General features: G+C 44.4%; 1 protein-coding gene across 4 annotated transcripts in view; it reads left to right on the top strand.

The window, feature by feature from the left end:
- The window catches only part of NCKAP1L (NCK associated protein 1 like), an 81,709-nt gene extending 67,280 nt beyond the window's left edge, over positions 1-14,429 (top strand). For all 4 annotated transcript variants that reach the window (XM_023520665.1, XM_023520664.1, XM_011375748.2 and 1 more), the window contains 10 exons: positions 961-1,091; positions 3,735-3,832; positions 3,961-4,054; positions 4,208-4,290; positions 4,589-4,669; positions 7,135-7,228; positions 8,141-8,257; positions 8,596-8,705; positions 10,536-10,625; positions 14,067-14,429. In XM_023520665.1, the coding sequence (XP_023376433.1) occupies positions 961-1,091; positions 3,735-3,832; positions 3,961-4,054; positions 4,208-4,290; positions 4,589-4,669; positions 7,135-7,228; positions 8,141-8,257; positions 8,596-8,705; positions 10,536-10,625; positions 14,067-14,198 (1,030 nt within the window). In that variant the 3' untranslated portion in view covers positions 14,199-14,429. The remainder of the gene's footprint in view (positions 1-960; positions 1,092-3,734; positions 3,833-3,960; positions 4,055-4,207; positions 4,291-4,588; positions 4,670-7,134; positions 7,229-8,140; positions 8,258-8,595; positions 8,706-10,535; positions 10,626-14,066) is intronic.
- Positions 14,430-19,911: the final 5,482 nt, after the last annotated feature.

Raw genomic sequence — 19,911 nt, 5'->3', positions numbered from 1 at the left:
ATTTAAGAATGGAAAGGAGCCTGATTCCTACCTCTTCAAGCCACTGGGTGGCGCTCTTAATCCAATATCAGCTCAGCAGGAGACAGGCTGCAAAGAATCCCGAGTAGGGGGAAAGACAGACAAGGTTTGCAAATGCAGATGCCAACAGGGATCTGGAAGGTAAAATAATGGGTGTTGTGGGCTAGGTGGGAACTTCAGGTAGTAAGAGAGGGCATGCCTCTTTGGAAGAGGCAGCTTAGCTCTACTTGATTGCTGACCCACTAAATCTTTATTTTTAATGTAAAATCTCAGTTTCAGAAATTTAACAACTAATTCAAATTTGAAAAATCACTGGGTTTGGCCCATCATGGTTAGCTTGTGACTTCTGTAAGACCTAAGCCCAGAGCTAGTGCCCAGGTGAGTGGCGTGGGTTGGCCAAGCCTTCCTCTGCTGACACTTGCTGGAGGCCTTCTCAACTTGTCCAGAGGTCCAGAGAGAATATTTGGAGACTGGATGACCAGTGTTCACGGGGCTTCTCTCTATCCAGGAGATTTGACTTGAGATTCACTTCCAGGATCCTAGGTCCTCAGTCTAACATTCTCATTGGAGAGGTTGAGGCTAAGTATATTTCACAGGAGCCCAATTAGTAGGAACTTTTTTCTTGTCATCTTGGGCTTGTCTAACATAACAGAGAAAGGACAAGGGTGAGGGAAGTCTAGTAGTAGGAGGAGAGTAGGGGCCGAAGGAAGGGAGTGCAGGCCATTACATGTGACAACCCAGCGAAATACCCTGCAGATTAGAGTCAAAGTGGAATTACGTTTCTGCTAATTGTTTTCGAGGCAATGGTTGGGGTGTTAGAGTGTTGTACTGTCTTCTCCCCACGCCAGCCTTTGGTGGAGCCTCTGTTCCTGAGCCCAGTGGTAGTGGTAGGGAGAAGGGACTGAACATTAATCTTTTGTGCTTTTTTGGCCAACTCTGTAGGTACCTAGAAAGTCTGCTTAGACAGGCGAGCAGTGGGACCATCATCCTCTCCCCAGCCATGCAGGCCTTCATCAGCCTTCCCAGAGAAGGGGAACAAAACTTCAGCGCAGAGGAGTTCTCTGACATCTCTGGTGAGCCCAGGGTCTGGTCTCCTTGTCAAGGAGCTGAGCCTTTCCCCTCAATACAACATTTCAGCCTATGGATTCCGTCTAAATTCTCCTAGTTTCTCAGAAGCTCATTCTACACTCTCCTCAGCATCTCTGCTAGATTCCACTTTAGGGGCAACAAAAAGAGATTTTGAATGAGACCCAGAATTGAGGAGTGGCCTGGGGGTTGAAGGTGGAGAGGGAAAAAAAGGAGAGTTAGGAGTTAGGTAGGGGCACTCAAGTCACTGAAAGGATTTATTCTTCAAAGGATAGGAAATGATTATTTTCCATTTCCACAAAGAATAAGAGTGGGACATATAATGAAAGGTAAAGGATAAATGTAAAGAGGACATTCCCATTCTTGGAATTATTAAACAGTGGTCTGATATTGTGGCATCTTTTTTCTTAGGGATAAATTTTAGAGCCTTAGCTAGTGCTTAGATTACTGATATTTAATGATAATGAGATAATAGATGGCCTTTATTGTGGGCTAAGTTCTCAATGTCCTCATGTATTAACTCATTTAATCTTCAAAAGAGCTTTGAGGTAGGTACTCTTATTATCCCCATTTTATAGATGAGAACGCTGAGACAGAGTTGCTAAGAAGTTTGTCTAAGGTTACACATTTATAAATGATAGAATTGGGATTTCAGCTCAGGGCAGTCAAATTCCAGAAGCTGGGTACTTTAATGTACTGCTGCTTCCCAGTGTATAGAAGTGCTTTTGTATCTCAAGAGGGCCAAGTAAGTACTGTGTAGTGAATGAGTTGGGAAGTCATTCTCTTTTTAAAGAGGACTTTGAGCCAAAACCCTTTTTTGTAGATTTGTTTTACTGACTGACTGGCTGATGGACTCTCCTACTACTTTCCCCTTCCTTTTGCTTCCATATTAATCATGGATGCTTCATGGTATCTAGGACAGGAAGGAGATGCTTCCCCTTCCTTGAGGGCGTTATGAAAATCAGAGTACACAGTTCTGTTTTCTAGCTCTGCCTTTTTCCTACCCTCATTCTGACTCTATCAGTAAGCTGACCCTACTCTTCATCTGCTAGAGGTTTCAGATGTCCCCTTCTCATCAACTCCACCCACAGACTGTAGGCAGCATCTGAAATCAGCTTTAGGTCTTGCTGACAACTGACAAGCAGCAGGAGGTAATGCTGATTCCCCCTTCTACCACCCTCCCCCCAATTTCTCTGGGTTACCATGGTGATGGGGCAATGCTACTACAAAAATAGATAGATGAAAAGAGGAGGATGCCCTAGGGTTACTAGCCTGGAGAAGAGAAGACTAGAGTGAGGAGGTTTGGCAGATCCAATTCTCTTCTCTGTTGGCTCCAGAAAATGCAATTCAGCCCCTTTTCCCCTTTATCAGTCATTTTAGCATTATCTAAGTTGACTATCTAGGAAATCCTTTTCTAGTTCTCAGTTTAATCTTCCTACTGTAAACAGGTGACCGTAAAAATGTATTACTCTGGACAAAGCTCTGTGTCAATTGCTGTGACCTGTTCTACATCTTCTGTCATTGGTGGAGGTCAACTGGTACTGCCCTCAAAAACTCAGACATGGAGCCTTGATTTTCTTTTTCTTCTGATCTCGTATTAGCTTTCTTTACTGGTCTCTTATTGCTTCTGGTCTTTTACAGTTTTCTCTGCTGGGAGGGACCATAATCAAAGATCAGAGCTAGAGCTCCTGTCTGTCTGAATTTGTCATTAGTGTTTCTAACATGGGATTTCCCCCAGGCAGTTTTTTTTTTTTTGATTTGCAAAGGGCTGGAAGCAGTCTGGATAGGGAGGGATAAGGCACTGGGGCAGACTGGAGGAAAGAGGATTTAGGGGAAAAAGCAATTGGGACTCTGGGGATATGTGTTGATTATGAATAAAGAAAAAAGTAGCTTATGGAGGAGAAAACTTGGACTGTGAGGCATTAAATAAGGGAAGTGGAGGGAGGAACATAGAAAAAGCCAGACCTTAGATAAGAAACTAGTTGTGGCATCTGCTGGGACACAGGAAGGGGCAATAAGGCATTGTGCTAGGTTTCTGGTACCAGCTTTTGACTTGGTTAAGTGACCTTGGATGAGCACTTAACACCCCCTTGTCTGTTAAACCACATACCTCAGAGGGCTGTTAAAACTATTATCATAAAAATCCTTTATTCATACATATATTTATAGTGTTCTATGTTTTTTATAATGTATCTTATTTATTCTCATATCAACTCTGTGAGATATTCAGGACAGATATTAATTTCTTCGTTTTACAGAGAAGTAAACTGAGGCTCAGAGAGGGTCTTATACCTAATAAAGCTACTACAGCTGGTCTAGCGAGAGTAAAACCCAGATACCACATAAAAGGACTTGAGAAAGTAGAGATTCTTATAAAAATGTAAAATAAATAGTTATCATTTGTGGTAAGTCTTGGTGTGAGTACCAGTGAGGGGAGAGAGTAAATCGTCCTACAGGTAGGCCATACCTATCACCTGAATGCAAGATATCAAGTCACTTTTGTTCCCCAACTTCCTACTTCCTTTCCTTGCTGAAAAACATTTTAAATGTTCAAATTAATCCCCTTGCTGTTATGCAAATGCTCCAGTGCCCTTTGAGTCCCACCTGGGACATCTGAAACTCTATTCCAGAGATGCGGGCCTTGGCCGAACTCTTGGGGCCTTATGGCATGAAGTTCCTGAGTGAAAACCTAATGTGGCATGTGACCTCTCAGATTGTGGAACTGAAGGTACAGTGAAAGCAAGCGCCGGGCAAGAAGTTTAGCCTCGGGGGAAGAGGGTTAGGAGTATAGACTGGGGACAGATGTACCATGGGTCTCGTCTCTTCCTTCTTAATGTCTCTATGTCCTGGCTGCAGAAGTTGGTGGTGGAAAACATGGACGTACTTGTTCAGATCCGATCAAATTTTGGCAAGGCGGACTTGATGGCGTCTCTGCTGCCCCAGCTGATGGGTAAGCACTTCCCCTAAACGGAGAGGGAACTGTGGGAAAAGCAATGTGGATGACAAGGGTTTTGAGGGACCTGGGGGCTGGGCTGGGTCTGAAGCAGCAAAGCCATCACTATCCTCATATGTTCTCTTCTCTAACACTTGTCTTTCTCCTCAGGGGCTGATAACGTGCTGAAGCGCATGACCATCATTGGAGTTATCCTCAGTTTTAGGGCCATGGCTCAAGAGGGACTTCGGGAGGTAACTTGGGGGAGAGGGGACTGTTACAGAATCAAAGATACCTCCGTGGGTAGGGAAATTATGAGAAGTTGTAGAAAGAGTTGGTGAGCATCGAGGAGAACGGAGCTTAATTTGAAAGAAGTCCTGAAAGATCTCTGGGGATAAATTAGCCAAGGAAACCTAGAGGCATGAGGAGAGGGGTGGGAAGCTGGCTAGGTTCTTATTTAAGCTGAGGCCCCCCTTTTCTGCTTTGTTTTCACCTATCTTTGAAGGCACTGGCCACTGTTCTGTGGATTCATTTATCTTCTCTTTCCTCCAGGTTTTCTCCTCCCACTGCCCATTTCTTATGGGTCCCATTGAGTGCCTGAAGGAGTTTGTCACTCCAGACACAGACATCAAGGTATGGGGGAGTGCAAAGTAGAATCCAATTAGGAGATTTGTTGGGAAAGGATGTAGGTAGCTAGGATCTTGCAAGGGAGAGAGGGCTCTGAAGAATACTGTAGGGAGAAGAGCCAGGAAAACACTGGAGGAGAGTTTGTGATGAGAGACAGAGGCATTGGTCAGACAAATATTCTTGGGGAGAGAGGGCAGAGTTGGGGCAACATGGGGGAATGAAGAGAAGTGGGAGCCTGGGAGACCCTGTTTGGGTCTGGGGAAACATAATTGGAGGGAGAGGGGTAAGCGTTAGGACAGTATTTGTAAGTTTTCTAAGTTTACCTAGATGCGCACACAAGTCCCCTCTTTAATAAGTTGCTTAGATACTTTTTGTAAAAAGATTTGTTCCTTTCATTTTCACCTACCCTGCCTGCCCTCAGAGTTTCCTTTCTTTCTCTGGCCTTTTCTTCCTCCCAGTTTTGAAACTTTCTGGTTCTTCTGTCTGTTTCACCTGCCACAGGCCCCATTTCCTACAGAGATGGAGAAAGAGGGGCTTTTGTAGGCACCCCAAGTTAAACATCCATTCCTTCCCTCCCCTACTTTTCATTATCTTGTCTTTTGAATCACTTGGAACAAACAAGTATGTTATGCCGGAAATACATCTGAAGGCTGGGAACAAGGGTCTTCAAATGCACAGAACAGGCTACTTCTGTTATTGATTCTTTTAATAGAGGGAGATCTGTAATAAGAGGCGACTGACTAGCAGGAAAACTTAAAGTCAGATGTTAAGAAAAATGTTCTTACCTTGAGATCAAGAGTTGTGAAATATCCTCTTCTGTCTGTGTAAAATCAGCTGAGAGTCAAGTGGTCATGGGAGCCATGAGGGGGCGATGTTCCACTGAGATGGCTGCCCCTTTCAACTAGTCATCATTTTACAATGAGCCTAGGTTTCTGGCAGCTGCTGATGTTGGGGCTGAATGCTGTAGCATGTCAGGCGCTTGTCTAGCTGATATCCCCAAGTTTTAGGCTCTGCCTGACTGTTAAAATAAGCAGGTATAGGTGGAGGAGAGGTGGATGGCCTATCCATTGGAGATTCTGTTACTACCTCAGAAGGGTGAGAAGATTAGGATAAGAGAAAATAAGACCCCTTCAATAATCCCTTTCTTCCTCCAGAAAACTACAGATCATGAGCCAGGGTCCCTGATCTCCCAGTTCATGCCCATGGTTGCCACAGGCAGGGTCATCTAGTTAGTAGGAAATTTAAATAAAGGGCAGAACGGAATGTGGTTAAGGTTTGCCTTCTGTGTGGAGTACCACATGCAAAGAGTGTACATATTGTTATGTTTGTGGGGTTCTTTGCATACAATACTCTACGTAGTTGTTTACTACTGAAACAGTTATCCTTATTCTGTCAGAATATTTTAAACTCTTTTTTTTTTTTTTTCTAATCTCAAAAGGGGTCTAAGGACTTGGTGTGGGTGTGGGTGGGGCTTGGGGCTATATCCTAGGAACCTGATTCTAAGTACAATGAGGAATTCAGATATCAATCAATAAGTATTAATTGAGTGCTTCTATGTGCTTAGCATTGTGTTAAAAACTAGAGAAGATAAAAAGAAATGCAAAGTTCCTAGTTTTGAGATAAAGGAAAAGGAGGAAAAAGAGTAATGTTTATTGGTCTTTTAGTGACTCTGTTAGTCCCCAGGGTAGCTGCTTCACATGTGTAGTCTAATTCAATCTTCACTACAACTCTGTGAGGTAAGTACTGTTATCCTGGTTTTGTAGGTGAGAAAACTAAGGCTCAAATACTTTAAGTAACTTTAGCCAAGGTCACACATTTAATAAGTGGTGGTGCTAGGATTTAAATCCAGAACTTCTCACTCCAAAGCCTTTTTCTCCCTTCTTCAGGCCACGAGGTTTAAAAAAATTATAATCTAGTTGGTGAGGTAAGCCATATGTCTCACCTCCTATCTGAAAAGATAACTGAAGTTACTAGATGCTGTGTGTGATCAGTGCTAAGTCAGTGGTACCAATTTAAGGAGGGAGTTATGAGTTTGGGCTGAAGTAATCAGGGAGGGCTTCACAGAGCATACAAGATTTGCATTAAGCCTCAAGGGATGGGTGTCACCTAGCTATAAGTAGAGGAGAAGAAAGGACACTTTGAAAGAGGGAAGCACATGACCAAAGTATGGAAGTATGGAAGTAAGTTATAGTTTGGAGAGTGCATAATTACCCTGGCTGCATTGACTTTCGGTGTGTTTTGGCAAATAAGGTTGAGAAAGTAAATTTGTAGTCCGGAGTATGTGAATGCCAAGCTAAAGCATTTGGTTTTTTTTCCTCTGAATGTTACAGAGAGCTATGAAAGAAATACCTAGACAAGGTGATAGTACACCAAAGTTTAAAATCTGTGATCTAGGAATCCTGATTACCTGTAGCTTCTGCCATGCGCTTCTCTCCGGGGAATCGTCTCCAGGATATTTTCTTCTTTACCAGGTGACCCTGAGTGTCTTTGAGCTGGCATCTGCTGCAGGAGTGGGCTGTGACATTGACCCGACCTTGGTGGCTGCCATCGCTAATCTGAAAGCTGGTAAAATTGGAGAAAGGGCTCAAGGGATGGCTTGCGCCATATTTTTAGGTGGGAAAATATCAATGTCAAAGAAGCCTTTTGTTTGGGATTGTGAATTCAGGGGACATAAACTGGGAGCTAAGGAAAGACTTAAAGTGTGGTCCCTAACCCCCACAAAATACTTACACAGGTAATTTAGATTTCTAGTAAGATTCCAACCAGTTAACCTGTCAATCAACTGAAAAGTATTAAGTGAGAATCTGTTTGATGTTCAGCAAGTGCTCAAAAGAATTTACAATCTGATTGGGGAAATAAGATTAATGCAAATGAAACAATGAGAGAACAATACACTAGTAGTATATGATTTCATGCTGAGTTGTGTGGTGCAGCATTTGAGTTCCCCCAGAGCGATCTTGTGCTCTCTCCTCCCATATAATCACCTTGACACTATTCATTTCTTCCCCAGGTCTCAAACTTGTCTATCATATTTTCCATTACACATTTCCTCTGATTAGCACATTCATACTTATACACACACAGAATAGGATAGAACCAAAGGGCTGGTATTAAGCTCTTTCAAAATTGCCAGATGGGCTCTCCCTCTTCTATCTTGGTTTTGGTGAGACTCCCTTCTCTCTTTCCTGCCTCTCTACCCCATCGCAGGTGACAGAGTGTCCTCAGACTGCTTGTCAGCACAACCCTTCACTAAAAGCTCTGCTCGGTCACCAGAGGAGGCCTCCAGGACTCAGGTCCCTCACTATAAGTGGAGGCTAGTCCTGTCCCTGTCAGCAATAATGACTTCCCTGTGGTGCTTTATAAACTGTTTTTACAGATACTTTCTCATGCAATCCTCACAGTAATTCTGTGAAGTAAGACTCCTATAGAAGATAACTCCTGTTTGCTGACCTTACTTTTCCTTTTTTCTTCTTATAGATACTTCATCCTCTGAGGAGGAATATAAGGTGGCCTGCCTGCTTTTGATCTTTCTTGCAGTTTCCCTCCCACTCCTTGCAACAGACCCTTCTTCCTTCTATTGCATTGAGAAGGATGGTAAGTAAGGAATAGGTTTGAGGAACAAGTGCTATTTAGGTTACTGTCCTGGTATAGGGAGATGAAACAGAGATATTTCTTTATCTGGAAAATACAGACTTCTGACTTAGGTGTAAAGTTCTGTTTCACTTGAGACACTTGAGAATGAATTACCCATACAATTCAATTCCAGTGAAATTTCATAGGAATATACTTCTCCTCATCCCCAAATGCCTCTAAGTCCTTTGGATATCAAATAGGGGTGGCCCAGCCTGAAAAAATAAGAACTTACCAGCTGGGGTCAGCCTGGAGTGACTCACTTTATTTTGTTTCTCTCCCTTCTATCAATAATAAACTAGGTTACAACAACAATATTCACTGCTTGACCAAAGCCATCATCCAGGTGTCTGCTGCTCTCTTTACACTCTACAACAAGAACATTGAAACTCACCTCAAGGAATTTCTGGTGGTGAGTAGGTCTAGGTGATAAGGAAGAAGGTCGCAAAGTCTGGTGAGAATTGGTTTGACTTAAATCCATAGACAGTTATTGTTGAGCAGCCCTTGGAGTCTAACCTCTCGCCTAATTCATTAAGTAGTGAGAGGCAGAAATTTCGTCTAAATTCCCTGACATCTGGTATTTCAGCCTCTGCCCAAAATACTTGGAAAGAGCATTGGACTAAGAGTCAGAAAATCAGAGTTCTAGTTCTGGATCTGCCACTAAGAAGTTGTGTGACATATGAAAAACCAAACTTTTGGGGACTCAGTCTTTCTATTTATTAAATAGGGTGATTAAACTCACTACCCTGGTGTCATTAGAATGTCCAGAGGAGCTTGTTCAATACATATTCTTGATCCTTATACCAGATCTACTGAATATCCTAGGGTAAGTCCAGGCCTGTTTTTAATAAGGTCTCCATGGGATCTGATGCACAATAAAGTTGGAGAGACACTGAGTTTTACAATCTATAAGGCTCTTTCCAACTCTAAGACTGACAAAAAGTCAAACTTTTTTCAAATTCTCAAACTTTAGCATCAATCAGAATCACTTAGAGAATTTCTGAATCAGTGGATTAGAGGGAGGCTGGAAAATTTGCATTTCCAATAAGTTCCCCTGTGATGTTGATGTTGCTCATCCTAGGATCTCACTCTGAGACTCTCTGGGTCTAGATTTCTAGGGACTGGTGCTTATAACCAGGCGGCTGATTCTATTGTAGGTTATGTCCAATTTGTTTGAAAAAAAAAAAAGCATTTTAGCTTTTTTTTTTTTTTAATTTTTTTTTTAAAAAAAATTTTAGCCCAAGTTTGACTGCATGTAACTATCAACATTGATTTTAGCTTTGCCTCTGGAAAAACATAGACTAAGTAATCTTTCTATTGTCAAAAAGAGGCCCAGAATTTTCTATTCTAAATCCTCTGCAGAGGAATCCCCTCCATATACTTCTGAGACATGGTCCATTACCTGCTGCCTGCTTGAGCATTTTCAGCAATAGAGAGCTTATTCCTTTGCAAAGCATGATCCTGATTTAAGAAGTAGAGCCTCACCTGTCTCCTTTCAGTAAGAAACACAGTAGATTATATTCTCTTGGGAATCATACCATTGTCTTGAGAAGTACATATCAGGGACTTAGAAGCTTAGTGAGTGGGTTTCTATTTAAACTGGGACAGCCAGTCAGACAGAATGGGCTCTGAGCATCTTAGATATAAAGAAGACTCATACCAGATCTCTAAGATGGGGTGAGGGGAGAATTTTCTGCCCTTCTTTCCCTTTTTATCTTCTTTGTTTGCTAAATGGGCCTGGGATACAATTAATCACATTTCTTCCTCCCTCTTTGATTTGTTGGGGACCTGGAGGTGAATGGAGAGGACAGCTATTCGGGAGTGAACAGGAGGAGAATACCAAGAGCATTGTGTCTGAATCAGAGGCCTAGCTCTGTCTCTAGGCCGGTGGGGAGTCAGCAGTAAACTGCCTGATGATAGTGGTGTCTGGAGGCTGCCTAGGAAAAGATATTAATCTTCTGGCATACAGTATTGCCTGCCTTTGTTCTAGGTTCTTTCCTTGCCCCTGTAACCTCTCCCCCAGCACCCCTGGCAACCTCCTGTTGTCTGCACTGGCTGGTTTACAGGCAGTGTGCATCTCTGAAACCTAGAGGATTTGCCACTTTTTCACCCTAAGCATCCAGGAACATCCCAGCACTTCTTAACTTTCCTCCTTGATTTTTCCTTAACTTCATGTAGCCTGAGGCTGCCCAACTCTGACCTCCATAAAAATCTGCTTTCCTTACAAACTCTTCCATTACAGGTGGCCTCTGTTAGCCTCTTACAGCTGGGCCAGGAGACTGACAAGATTAAAACCAGAAATCGGGAATCCATTTCTCTGCTCATGCGCTTGGTATGTATCTCTTTTAAGTTGGTCTGGGGAATGAGAGAGGGAGGGCTAGAGGGAGACTCCTCTTTAGGGTCTTTGGGTCCCTGCCATTGTCATCACCCAAAAGCATTAACTAAGAACTTAATTCCTCCTGACCTCCTGAATCTAGTCCTCACATTCTGGTTAACATTCTAGACTTGCCCTGTAATCTCAAGGTAGAGTGTTCAAGGACTTCTCTGTAGGACAAGGCCTTCCTGGCCCCTTTTCCTGCGATGTTCTTGAGTCTGACCTGTTAGGGCAGCTGTGTCCCTTTTCCATAACTACCTGTCCAGTACATGTTTGGTTTTACTTGACTACTTCCTACTACTGTATTTCTTGTTCATAAGAGTACTATAAATAGGGTGCTGAATAGCACAGAGCTGAACTGGGGGAGGAGGGAAGGATTTTAGATGGAAAGCTGTAAGGCAGAGAACCAGGCGGCCATGCTTCAGGAAGCTCCTGCTATCTCTTCTCTGCTCTTCCCAAGTTGTGGGCTTTTTCCTACTTGGGCAGAAAGTTCTGGGAACTGTAATTTCAGTTAATTAGAAAAAATCTTTTCCTCATGACCCTGTTTCCCTCCTTGACACACTTACTCTTTTGCTCTAAAAGTCTGATTCTCTCGGTTCGTACTGTATTTAGACATGGACCAAGGGGTTCCTGCCCTGGGCCCTGTGTTTAAGAAGCCCTCCTCTGGTCTGTGGGCGAGGAGATGCCCACCTACAGCTTGTGCCCCACCTTGAAGCCCAACTAAATATTTCTGGGACCTCAGAATTCTCTGCCAAGCAGCTCCAGCCCACTTGTAGGGCTTGTGTGGAACTTCTTTCCTAAGTCCATCCTACCAAGGCAGACTGCTGCTGGAGGATAAGCCTCTAGTTCCCAAGGAATGTATGGTTAGAGCTTAGCTGTGCAGCTAGGAAGTCTACATGTGTATACAAAACCCTTCAAACAGGGGCTGGTTCCCACTGCCCTGTTCTGGTGGAGAGCTCTGAGGAGTCTAAGAATTCTTAATTCAAACCTGGCTTTCCATAACATTAGAAAGGTATATTGTGAAGGTTGAAAGATAGAACATAAGAATTTATTTGAGTTATTTAGTCATATGGAATGTGGGCCTCCATTTCGACTCTTGGCCCAGGATCACAAATATTAGGGGCAGGCATGCCTGGGACTTCCTCCTGGGTCTCCTTTAAATACATAGGCACTGAGTAGTATCTGTGTCTTAATTTCTCCTAGGTTGGGCTGATTTAGGATTATGACAGAGAAGAGGAGAGAACGGACATAAGGGTGTGTCGGGGTGTGGGTGTGATGAGGCGTGAGAGGGCAGAGGAGGCAAATGGCAAATGCCTGTAGAGTGCTGGACAGAGAGCACAGTCATTGGAGCAGCATGACCTTGGGCAAGTTAATTACCTTTGTGAAAAGCTGATTCTTTATCCATAAAAGTGGGCAATAATCCTTGTGATAACAGTGGTTAGGATTCATGAGATTGTATACGTGAAAGTGCCTAGTACATAATAGATGCTCAACAAATGTTAGTTCCCTCTCTCTGCTCTTCATTTTGTTTTCTGGGTGGTTAGGCATGCCTCTTCACTTCCGTAGGCAGCGTTCTCTTCTGTAAGGTTGGAGGTGATTCTGTATTGCCACACAGCCCTGCCACCTCCTTCTGCTTTGCTTCTCTGCCCCACAACAAAATGTGAGAAGGTGTCTGCTCCTTGTGGCATCGCAGCGAGGCCTGCAGAGTGGCTGGAACAGAGCTAGGATCAGGCGTTTTTTGTTGCAGAGAGAGACAGAGGGACTAGCTGCTGCAAAGCAATTTAAATGCAAATGTTTCCACAGAGAAATTGGAAATGACTGAAGGGGAAAGAGCTGTATTCTGAGTTAAGAGGCTACTCATGTAGCCCCAAATCCTGGCCAGGCACTTAACTTCCTGGGGTCTTTCTCTCTTGGCTATTAAGCCTGGGCAATGCCCACCCCCAGTGTTGCCAGCCTGTTCCTGGTGTGGGTTTCACAGGGGAAGGAGATGACTCATAGGATCGTGGAATCTTAGATGTCAGAATGAGGCCAGAACCTGGCAATTTGTCCAGTCCTTATAATTCATAGGTGAGGAAACCAAGGACAGGGAGGGAAAGATGATATTCAAGGTCTCCCCCAAAATACATGGGCAGATCTGAGACTAGAACCCAGGTTTCTTGGCCTTCACTCTAGGGCTGCTTCCACTACTATGAATCTTCTTCAGTTAGGATCCCTGTTATTTTCTGTGCTTAATGGAGCAAAGAATAGGAAGTCTTGGGCCAGTGGATTCTTCTTGAAGCTGTCACTCATTTTCCTATACCTGAGGGTTATATGTATCCTGGAAAAGAGATCTTATCTCTCTCCTGGCTTAAGGTTTGAAAGTCTTGCCTAGCAAAAAATTATTTCCGTTATCCGACCTGAGATCAGAGCTACAGTTTTACTGGCAGATTTCCTTGCCTTCGGCCTGTAGCATCTGCTCTTCTGAGGCTGCGTGTATTGTGTACATGTTTGAGAATAGCAGAATCTTACAAATTTTAAAACCTGAAAGGACTTCAGAGAGAGAAACATGTTAGAGTAGATAAGGTAAGTTTTCTTTTCCGAGTGAATTTTCAGGACTTGTAACACCAGCCATATTGGGGAGGGCCCATCTGTGTGAATTGCCAGAGGATATGGGACACTTCTCTCCAGAGTGTGTGTTTTGGTCCTAAACCTCTTGATGAAAAGAGTACCAAAGGAAATACACCCTGTTCCTTCCTCAGGGATGGGGACCTTCCAGCCCAATGCTATGTCGTGTTGTTCTTGGCTAACACGCCCCGCCTCAGTCTGATCCAGGCATCTTGATCTATCTTTCAGTTTGGCTGTAGGGGGCTGCTGGGATTACCACGACACATAGGCTTCTAATTAAACTAATTAATCATGCCTGCTCCTTTATGCAGCATCTTTACTGTTCCACAAGCACTGTACTGAGGGAGGGAGGACAAGAGGACCCATGTGGATTCCAGGCCCCTCTTTCTCGGCCTGAAGTGGTGATTGTTTGTTTCTCTGCCAAGCTTTGTCATTAGCACTTTTATTCATCCTTACCTGCATCTGTGCCGCCCACCCACATATGATTTAGCATCCAGAACAGGAGAGAATGGGATTTTTTTCTGCTACAAGGGAAGTGATTCTTTCCTGCCTTTAGCTTCTGAGCCTCTCATAACTCTGAGGTGGGGGAAGGGGGCCATTATAATGGAGCCTGAGAGGCCACATTGCTTTCCTAGAGCTAAATCAAGTGGGGAGGAAGGGGAGTGTGATTTGAAACCCTGTTCACTTGTAACTCTGAGGGCTTCAGAGGGCCGAGGGGACAGAATAAAGAGGAACAGGGTGTCACAGAGGTATGCCCTACTTGAAGTTCTCATCTCTTGGCCTCTTCTCTTCTAGGTGGTAGAGGAGTCCTCCTTCCTGACCCTAGACATGCTGGAGTCCTGTTTCCCTTATGTCCTGCTTCGAAATGCCTATCGGGAGGTATCCCGGGCCTTCCACCTGAACCGAGTGCCAGCCAGTACCCACTGAAGGACCCTTTGGACCTATCTAAACCCATGCCATACTGGAAGCTGTGGCCATTTTCTGAAGGGGTGGGAATGGGGTGGGGGTCTGGAGCCAGAGCTGATGAACAGGCATATGGAGGAATAGTCCAGTGCTGAGAAATCACAGAAAAGTGGGGCAGGCTTGGAGGATGGAGGACAGTTTATGGAAAAAGGGGAATAGGGCCATGTGTGTGAATTTTTACAATAAAAAAATTGAGTGACATACAAATATGTTTTCTACGTTCTTGTGACTAGAGCTTGAGCTCTGACTGGCATGGGTTTCTCCGACCTTCATCACTATTCTAGGATAATGCTGGCGGACAGAGATGATCAATCATCATATTAAACCATAATGAGCTTATAATCCTCCCACTGGAGCTGCTATTGTCTCCTGCACATTCATTAGGACGATTACCTCCTCTCTTCCTTTTCCAGATGTGTTCAGCAAGCATTCCGCCTGCTCCTACTATAAAATTCTAGCAAAGGAACCCCTTTTATTCCATTGTGGGGGCTCTTTCAGGAGTCATGGGTCTCATCCTCTGCCTCCAGCTCTACTGCCTGCAGTGGCAATGAGGAAGTGCTCTTGAGAGATTTTCACTGCCCCAAACCACATCTCGGGGGTAACAAGTAAGTTCTCTCATCTCTTTAATCTTAACCTCTCCCGCTTTTTCTCTGACATCACCACAACCTAGAGCAGAGGGTCAGTCTAGGTAAGTCTAAGGCACAAGACAAATAATTGGACAAGAGTCGTACAGGTTTCTCTCCCGGATTATTTTGGGGTACTATTCCTCCTATCTGGAAGGACTAATTTAACCCAAATCCCCTTGTCATCCTGGGTACAGCCGTTGCTCCAGGCAGGGATTTCTCTTCTAGATCTGAAATTTCATAGATCTCATTAGGTTATAGGGCCCTGAGTGTGGGTATACTTGAGGGAGTACAAACTGTTTCAACTTAGCCCTTTTCTGTACTAATTAGAATTTCAAGTGTCACAAAGCCTGGGGCGTTCAAGATAGCACTAAACTAGGTTTAGTTAACTCCATGGCAGGAAACAGTGGCCTCCATCCATCACTTCTGTGCACGCACTGCCAGGAAGGTTGCAGCAACAGATCATATATGTCACAGGTTTAAAGTGGTTCGAATGGCAAACATAATTAACTACGTGATTGATCAGGGTCATGTCCACACTTTCACCATAAAAGGGAAGCAATTGTTGGTTTTCAGCAAAACCGTTGGCCTTCATTAAAGCTATCTGATAGCTGTTCTTGGATTCTGTGTATGTGTGTTTGATCTTCATTTCTAGAGACGTAGGCTTAGTCAATACTTTTTAAACTTGGCACCCATAACCAGTACACAGTTTTTTCTTAGCAACAATTGTCTGCTCTTTGGGATAGAAGCAACAGAGAATCCTGCTTCATGCATCAGCAAGTTGTCCTTCCTTGCTATGAAAAGGAAATTATGTTCTAAGGAGTGATTCAGGGTCAGGTCTACTGCGGGCAAAGCCGATGAGGAACAGAGGTTCAGAAATACCTGAACAACTACTCTTAAACACTTATATCTCTGCTGGGATCATCATCTTGAGGAGATGGAGACCCCTTTTCCATCTATATGTGAAACTGCTTAAGAGGAGCCTCCTAGAGCACAGAAGACAAGTTGCATTAGGGGAATAGAGAGTAGACATAATACCTTCCATTTTTTTTTAAATTAAAAATTTTGAGATAGTTAATCCAATAAACAAATGCAGAGAGATCTTGTTATCTTTACCAGTTTCTCTCAAAGGTAACATCTTGCAAAACGATAGTATACTATCATAACTAGGATATTGACATTGATACAATCTGATTTTATTTAGATTTCCCCAGTTTTACTATACTTATTTCTCTGCATGTATGTATTTAGTTCTGTACAGCTATCACATGTAGGTTCGTGTATCTGCCACCTCAGTCAAGATAGAGAACAGTTCCCTCGCCACAAGGATCCCTCATGCTACCTTTTTAATAACCACACCCATTTCCCTCCTACAACCTTCTATTCCTTCCCAAACCCTGGTAACACAAATCTGTTCTTCGTCTCTAAAATTTTGTATTATTTTTTATAAACATATAATTACACATATATTTCTCTACCACATACGCTCTTTCATAGTGTTCTTGCATCCTTATAACATTTCTGCAAGGTAGCCATGGAAGGCTTCCTTATTTCAGGCCGGTAAACAGATTCAGAGATGTTAAATGACTTAATGAAGGTCACGTGTTTAGCAGTACATCTAGAACTGGGACCCAAGTCCTAGACCTTTTCTCCCTGACCAGACTACCTCTTCATCTGGGAAGACTTAGTTGTTAAAATCCAGAGACCCTAGAATGAGCAAAAATAGGAGGTAAGGACATGATGGCCTTTACCACCCGAAACAAAAGGTCAATATCTAGAGGCATCAGCATTTTAGGCAGTTTGCTTCTTGGGCCAGGAGGATCTCTGACTCCTTGCAGCCTAGGACACAATTGACTATCCTATCCCCACAGGGCCCCCTGCTCCTCCTAAGTACCTGTCTGCTCTCACATCCCCAGCTTGCTTTATTCAGGCCTAAGAGGAACTGAGGAATAAATATCTGGGAGAAATTCTGACCTTGATTGCTTTGTCTTGCAGGCAGAGTAGGTTCTAGCCTCAGCATTTTCATTAGTGCAGTGTTTTCATTAAAATCTCCATTAACTTGTTTGCAGCAATGAGATGGAATTATCACTCCTTCCAGGCCTGGGGCGAGGTGCCTGCAGAGGAGCTCCCATACCTTTGGGTGGTGAAGGCACTACCAGTATTCAGTCCAGTGGGCAATTGAGGGCAGTCTCTCAGAGCAGGGCTGCCAGGCCCTGGATGAGGGGGTCTTACTCTTTGGCACTTTGGGAAGAAGAGAACAACTGCGGTTTGAGCTTGCAACCCAGAAGGGAGGGAGGTCCCAGCTAGGGGCAAGGCTTCCTTAACCTTAGGTCCTCATGCCTATTATCAGTTCTTCTCAAACAAAGTTTGACTCTGAGAGGTAGTTGAAATGTACTCACGTGGTTGGGGGGGAAGAATGTTCTTCTAGTCCTCCTCCCCACAGGGCCCCCTGCTCCTCCTAAGTACCTGTCATCAAAGGAGATGAAGATGAATTCCCCCTCAGCCCCCACACCTCAATGAGTTGTCAAGTACTCTCCCTCCCACCTGGATAGGAAGCAGGAGCAGCAGGCCATGTTGCAGGTTGAGGAAGTCAGAAGTTAACTTGAGCTGAGTTTGCAGCTCTGGAGAGATTGAGGAGCAGGCTTTTCTCTTGTCACTTTGGAAGGAGAGGATTGTGAGGCTGCCCCTTTAAATAGCATTCCCGTAGGAGGCAGATCACATCCATCCGTCACCACTGCCAAAATATCATTTTTGGTCTCTATCAAACTCCGAGCTTGTTGGAAGGGATTGTGGGGTTAGGGGAGTGAAGGAGGCACGGCTTGCAAGGGGCAGGAAGCAGTTTGGAAGCTGAAAAGGAGAGGAATGAGGTAGAGCAGAAGGAGCCTGGGAAAAGTGGGGGACAGAAGATGGTAAAGACAGGGAGAGAAGAATAGTGAGTCTTTTGAGCCTATGAATGGATCAGCTATGCCTTGTTCTCAACTCTCTAGAGAAAGAGTGAGACAGAAATTGTATTGGATTGTAACAAGAGGAATGAGGTTGAGGTTAAACACCAGGACTGGTGGCTAGAGAAAGAGAAAAAGAGCCTTAGAATGGAAAAAAACTAGAAAAAAATTGGGAGACTTGGCCCTGGCTTTGTTGCTTGCTCTCTCCTGGACTTAGTTTCCCCATTTGTTAAATGAAGAGGGTTAGACTAGATGGAGTCTAAAGTCTCTTTTTTTGAGGAGTGAATTTTTCTTAACATGGGTTAGAAGATGGGGCCTAGGAGAACAGGGATGGGATATATCACTGTGTTGACAAGAAATGTTGAGAGATCCCTCTGGAAGTAACATCTCCTCTTTCCCAGGTCTTCCAGTTAAAATACCTGACTAATTTGGGACTCACTTTAGATCTAATCTTAATTTGCAATTCTTTTGTAGTTTCCAGCCCATTCTTTTTCAATTGATAAGGAAGGCAATTGCTCTCAAGTTTTGAGACCTGGATTTCGTAGGAGTCTGACTAGGGAGAGTCTCAGATGCTACTGTGTCTTGGCTGGGACTGTTCCAGGCAAGGAGAGGAAAGGGGGATGTGTGCTGAAGTTAGACGGACAGAGAGGGGAAGTAACAGTAATCTTTCCTCTTTTTCTCCATCTCTGACTCTGCCATCTCTGCCTCAGTACTTCTGGGAGCTGGTTCTGCTGATACTTCTCTATCTTGCCGGATCTGAAGGCCTGACCTAACCTAATTGCCTAAGAAGCAATTCTTTTATATTGGGAGTCTTCAACCTGCCACTTCACTTCTGTTTTTTTTCTCCTCCAGTGCCTGGAAAGTGGGGAGACTCCATCTGAAATTTTGAATGGAGTAAATACTTTTTCCTGATCACTTCTCCTTCCAATCTCTAGAGTTCCTGAAAGAGAAAAAAAGCCTCAGAATGGAAAAGCACTAGAAAAAAGTTGGGAGACTTGGCCCTGACTTTATTGGGAGCACATTCTGGGACCCTGGGTTAGTTAGTGAATACATCTCCACTTTCTGTTTACGTAGGATTTTCCCCAATGCCAAAGTAGGTGGTCATTAAGGACAATTCTAAGGAATGCTAACGTCTCTGCCAGAGTCCAAAGTAGGACTCAGTTTGATGGAAGAGGCTTTGCTGGGTTACAAGGTCTTGAGTTCAAATTCCAGGTCATTTATTCTACAAATGTTTTAAGCGGGTAGGCTGTTTTGTGCTGGGCCCTCAGCCATTGAATTTCTTTCACTGAAGAGAATAAGAGGAAATAACCTGAAAAGGCTACGAGACCGGTAGAGATGACATTAGGAATGATTTCCTGGCCCTTATGGAGTTACAGGTAATCAAAAGAAGACATGGTGCTGCCTCTCTGGAGAGCTTTAGACTTGAGAGAAACTTCCACAGCCTAGAGGGAAGTTAGAGACAATTGGAAAGCCACAGCAATGGAGATATGTCAGGAAAACCAATCTAAGGGAACTGAGAAAAGGAGTGAGACACAATCGCAACTCAGAGCAGACCTTGAACTTTTCCCTTCAAAGGCAGGAGTGCGAATGTGAGGGTCTGGTCTCGGGCTGTGTTCTGATGGTGGGTGGCTTCACTCAGCCAGAGTGTGTCAAGGCCCCGAGGCAGAGATGTGGACTCCTTCCCTACCCCTCTTTCACACATAGGACACTAGGCATTTGTGAATACATGAAACTACATGCACGTACACAAAAACTCAAAACGCACACGAAGGGAACCCACGCAGCGCCCACGCCGAAGTCCTGCCGCCGCCGCCTGCGCTGCACTCTGTAAACACGCACTCACATCCACCCGCGCAGGGCACGAGCAGCCACTCGTTCCGGGCGCCTGGGTGCGTGTGCCCGCCCTTGGGCGCTTCTGTCTGTGTGTGCCCTGGCTTCCAATCGTTCCTCTGGGAGGGGGAGGAGTGGTTTGCGAGGAGTGTGAGACGAGCGGGCAGGCAGAGGAGAAGGCGGGGTGGGGGGAGGAGGAGAGACGAAAGGAGGCGGCTCTGGCAGCGCGCGGCGGCGGCGGCGGCGGCGCGGAGAGCTTGGACTGGGAGCCCAGAGCTCGGC

Source organism: Pteropus vampyrus, unplaced genomic scaffold (genome assembly GCF_000151845.1).
Source record: "Pteropus vampyrus isolate Shadow unplaced genomic scaffold, Pvam_2.0 Scaffold276, whole genome shotgun sequence".
Taxonomy (NCBI): Eukaryota; Metazoa; Chordata; class Mammalia; order Chiroptera; family Pteropodidae; genus Pteropus; species Pteropus vampyrus.
The sequence above is the reverse complement of the archived record's forward strand: the minus strand, read 5'-3'. Positions and strand labels throughout refer to the sequence as shown.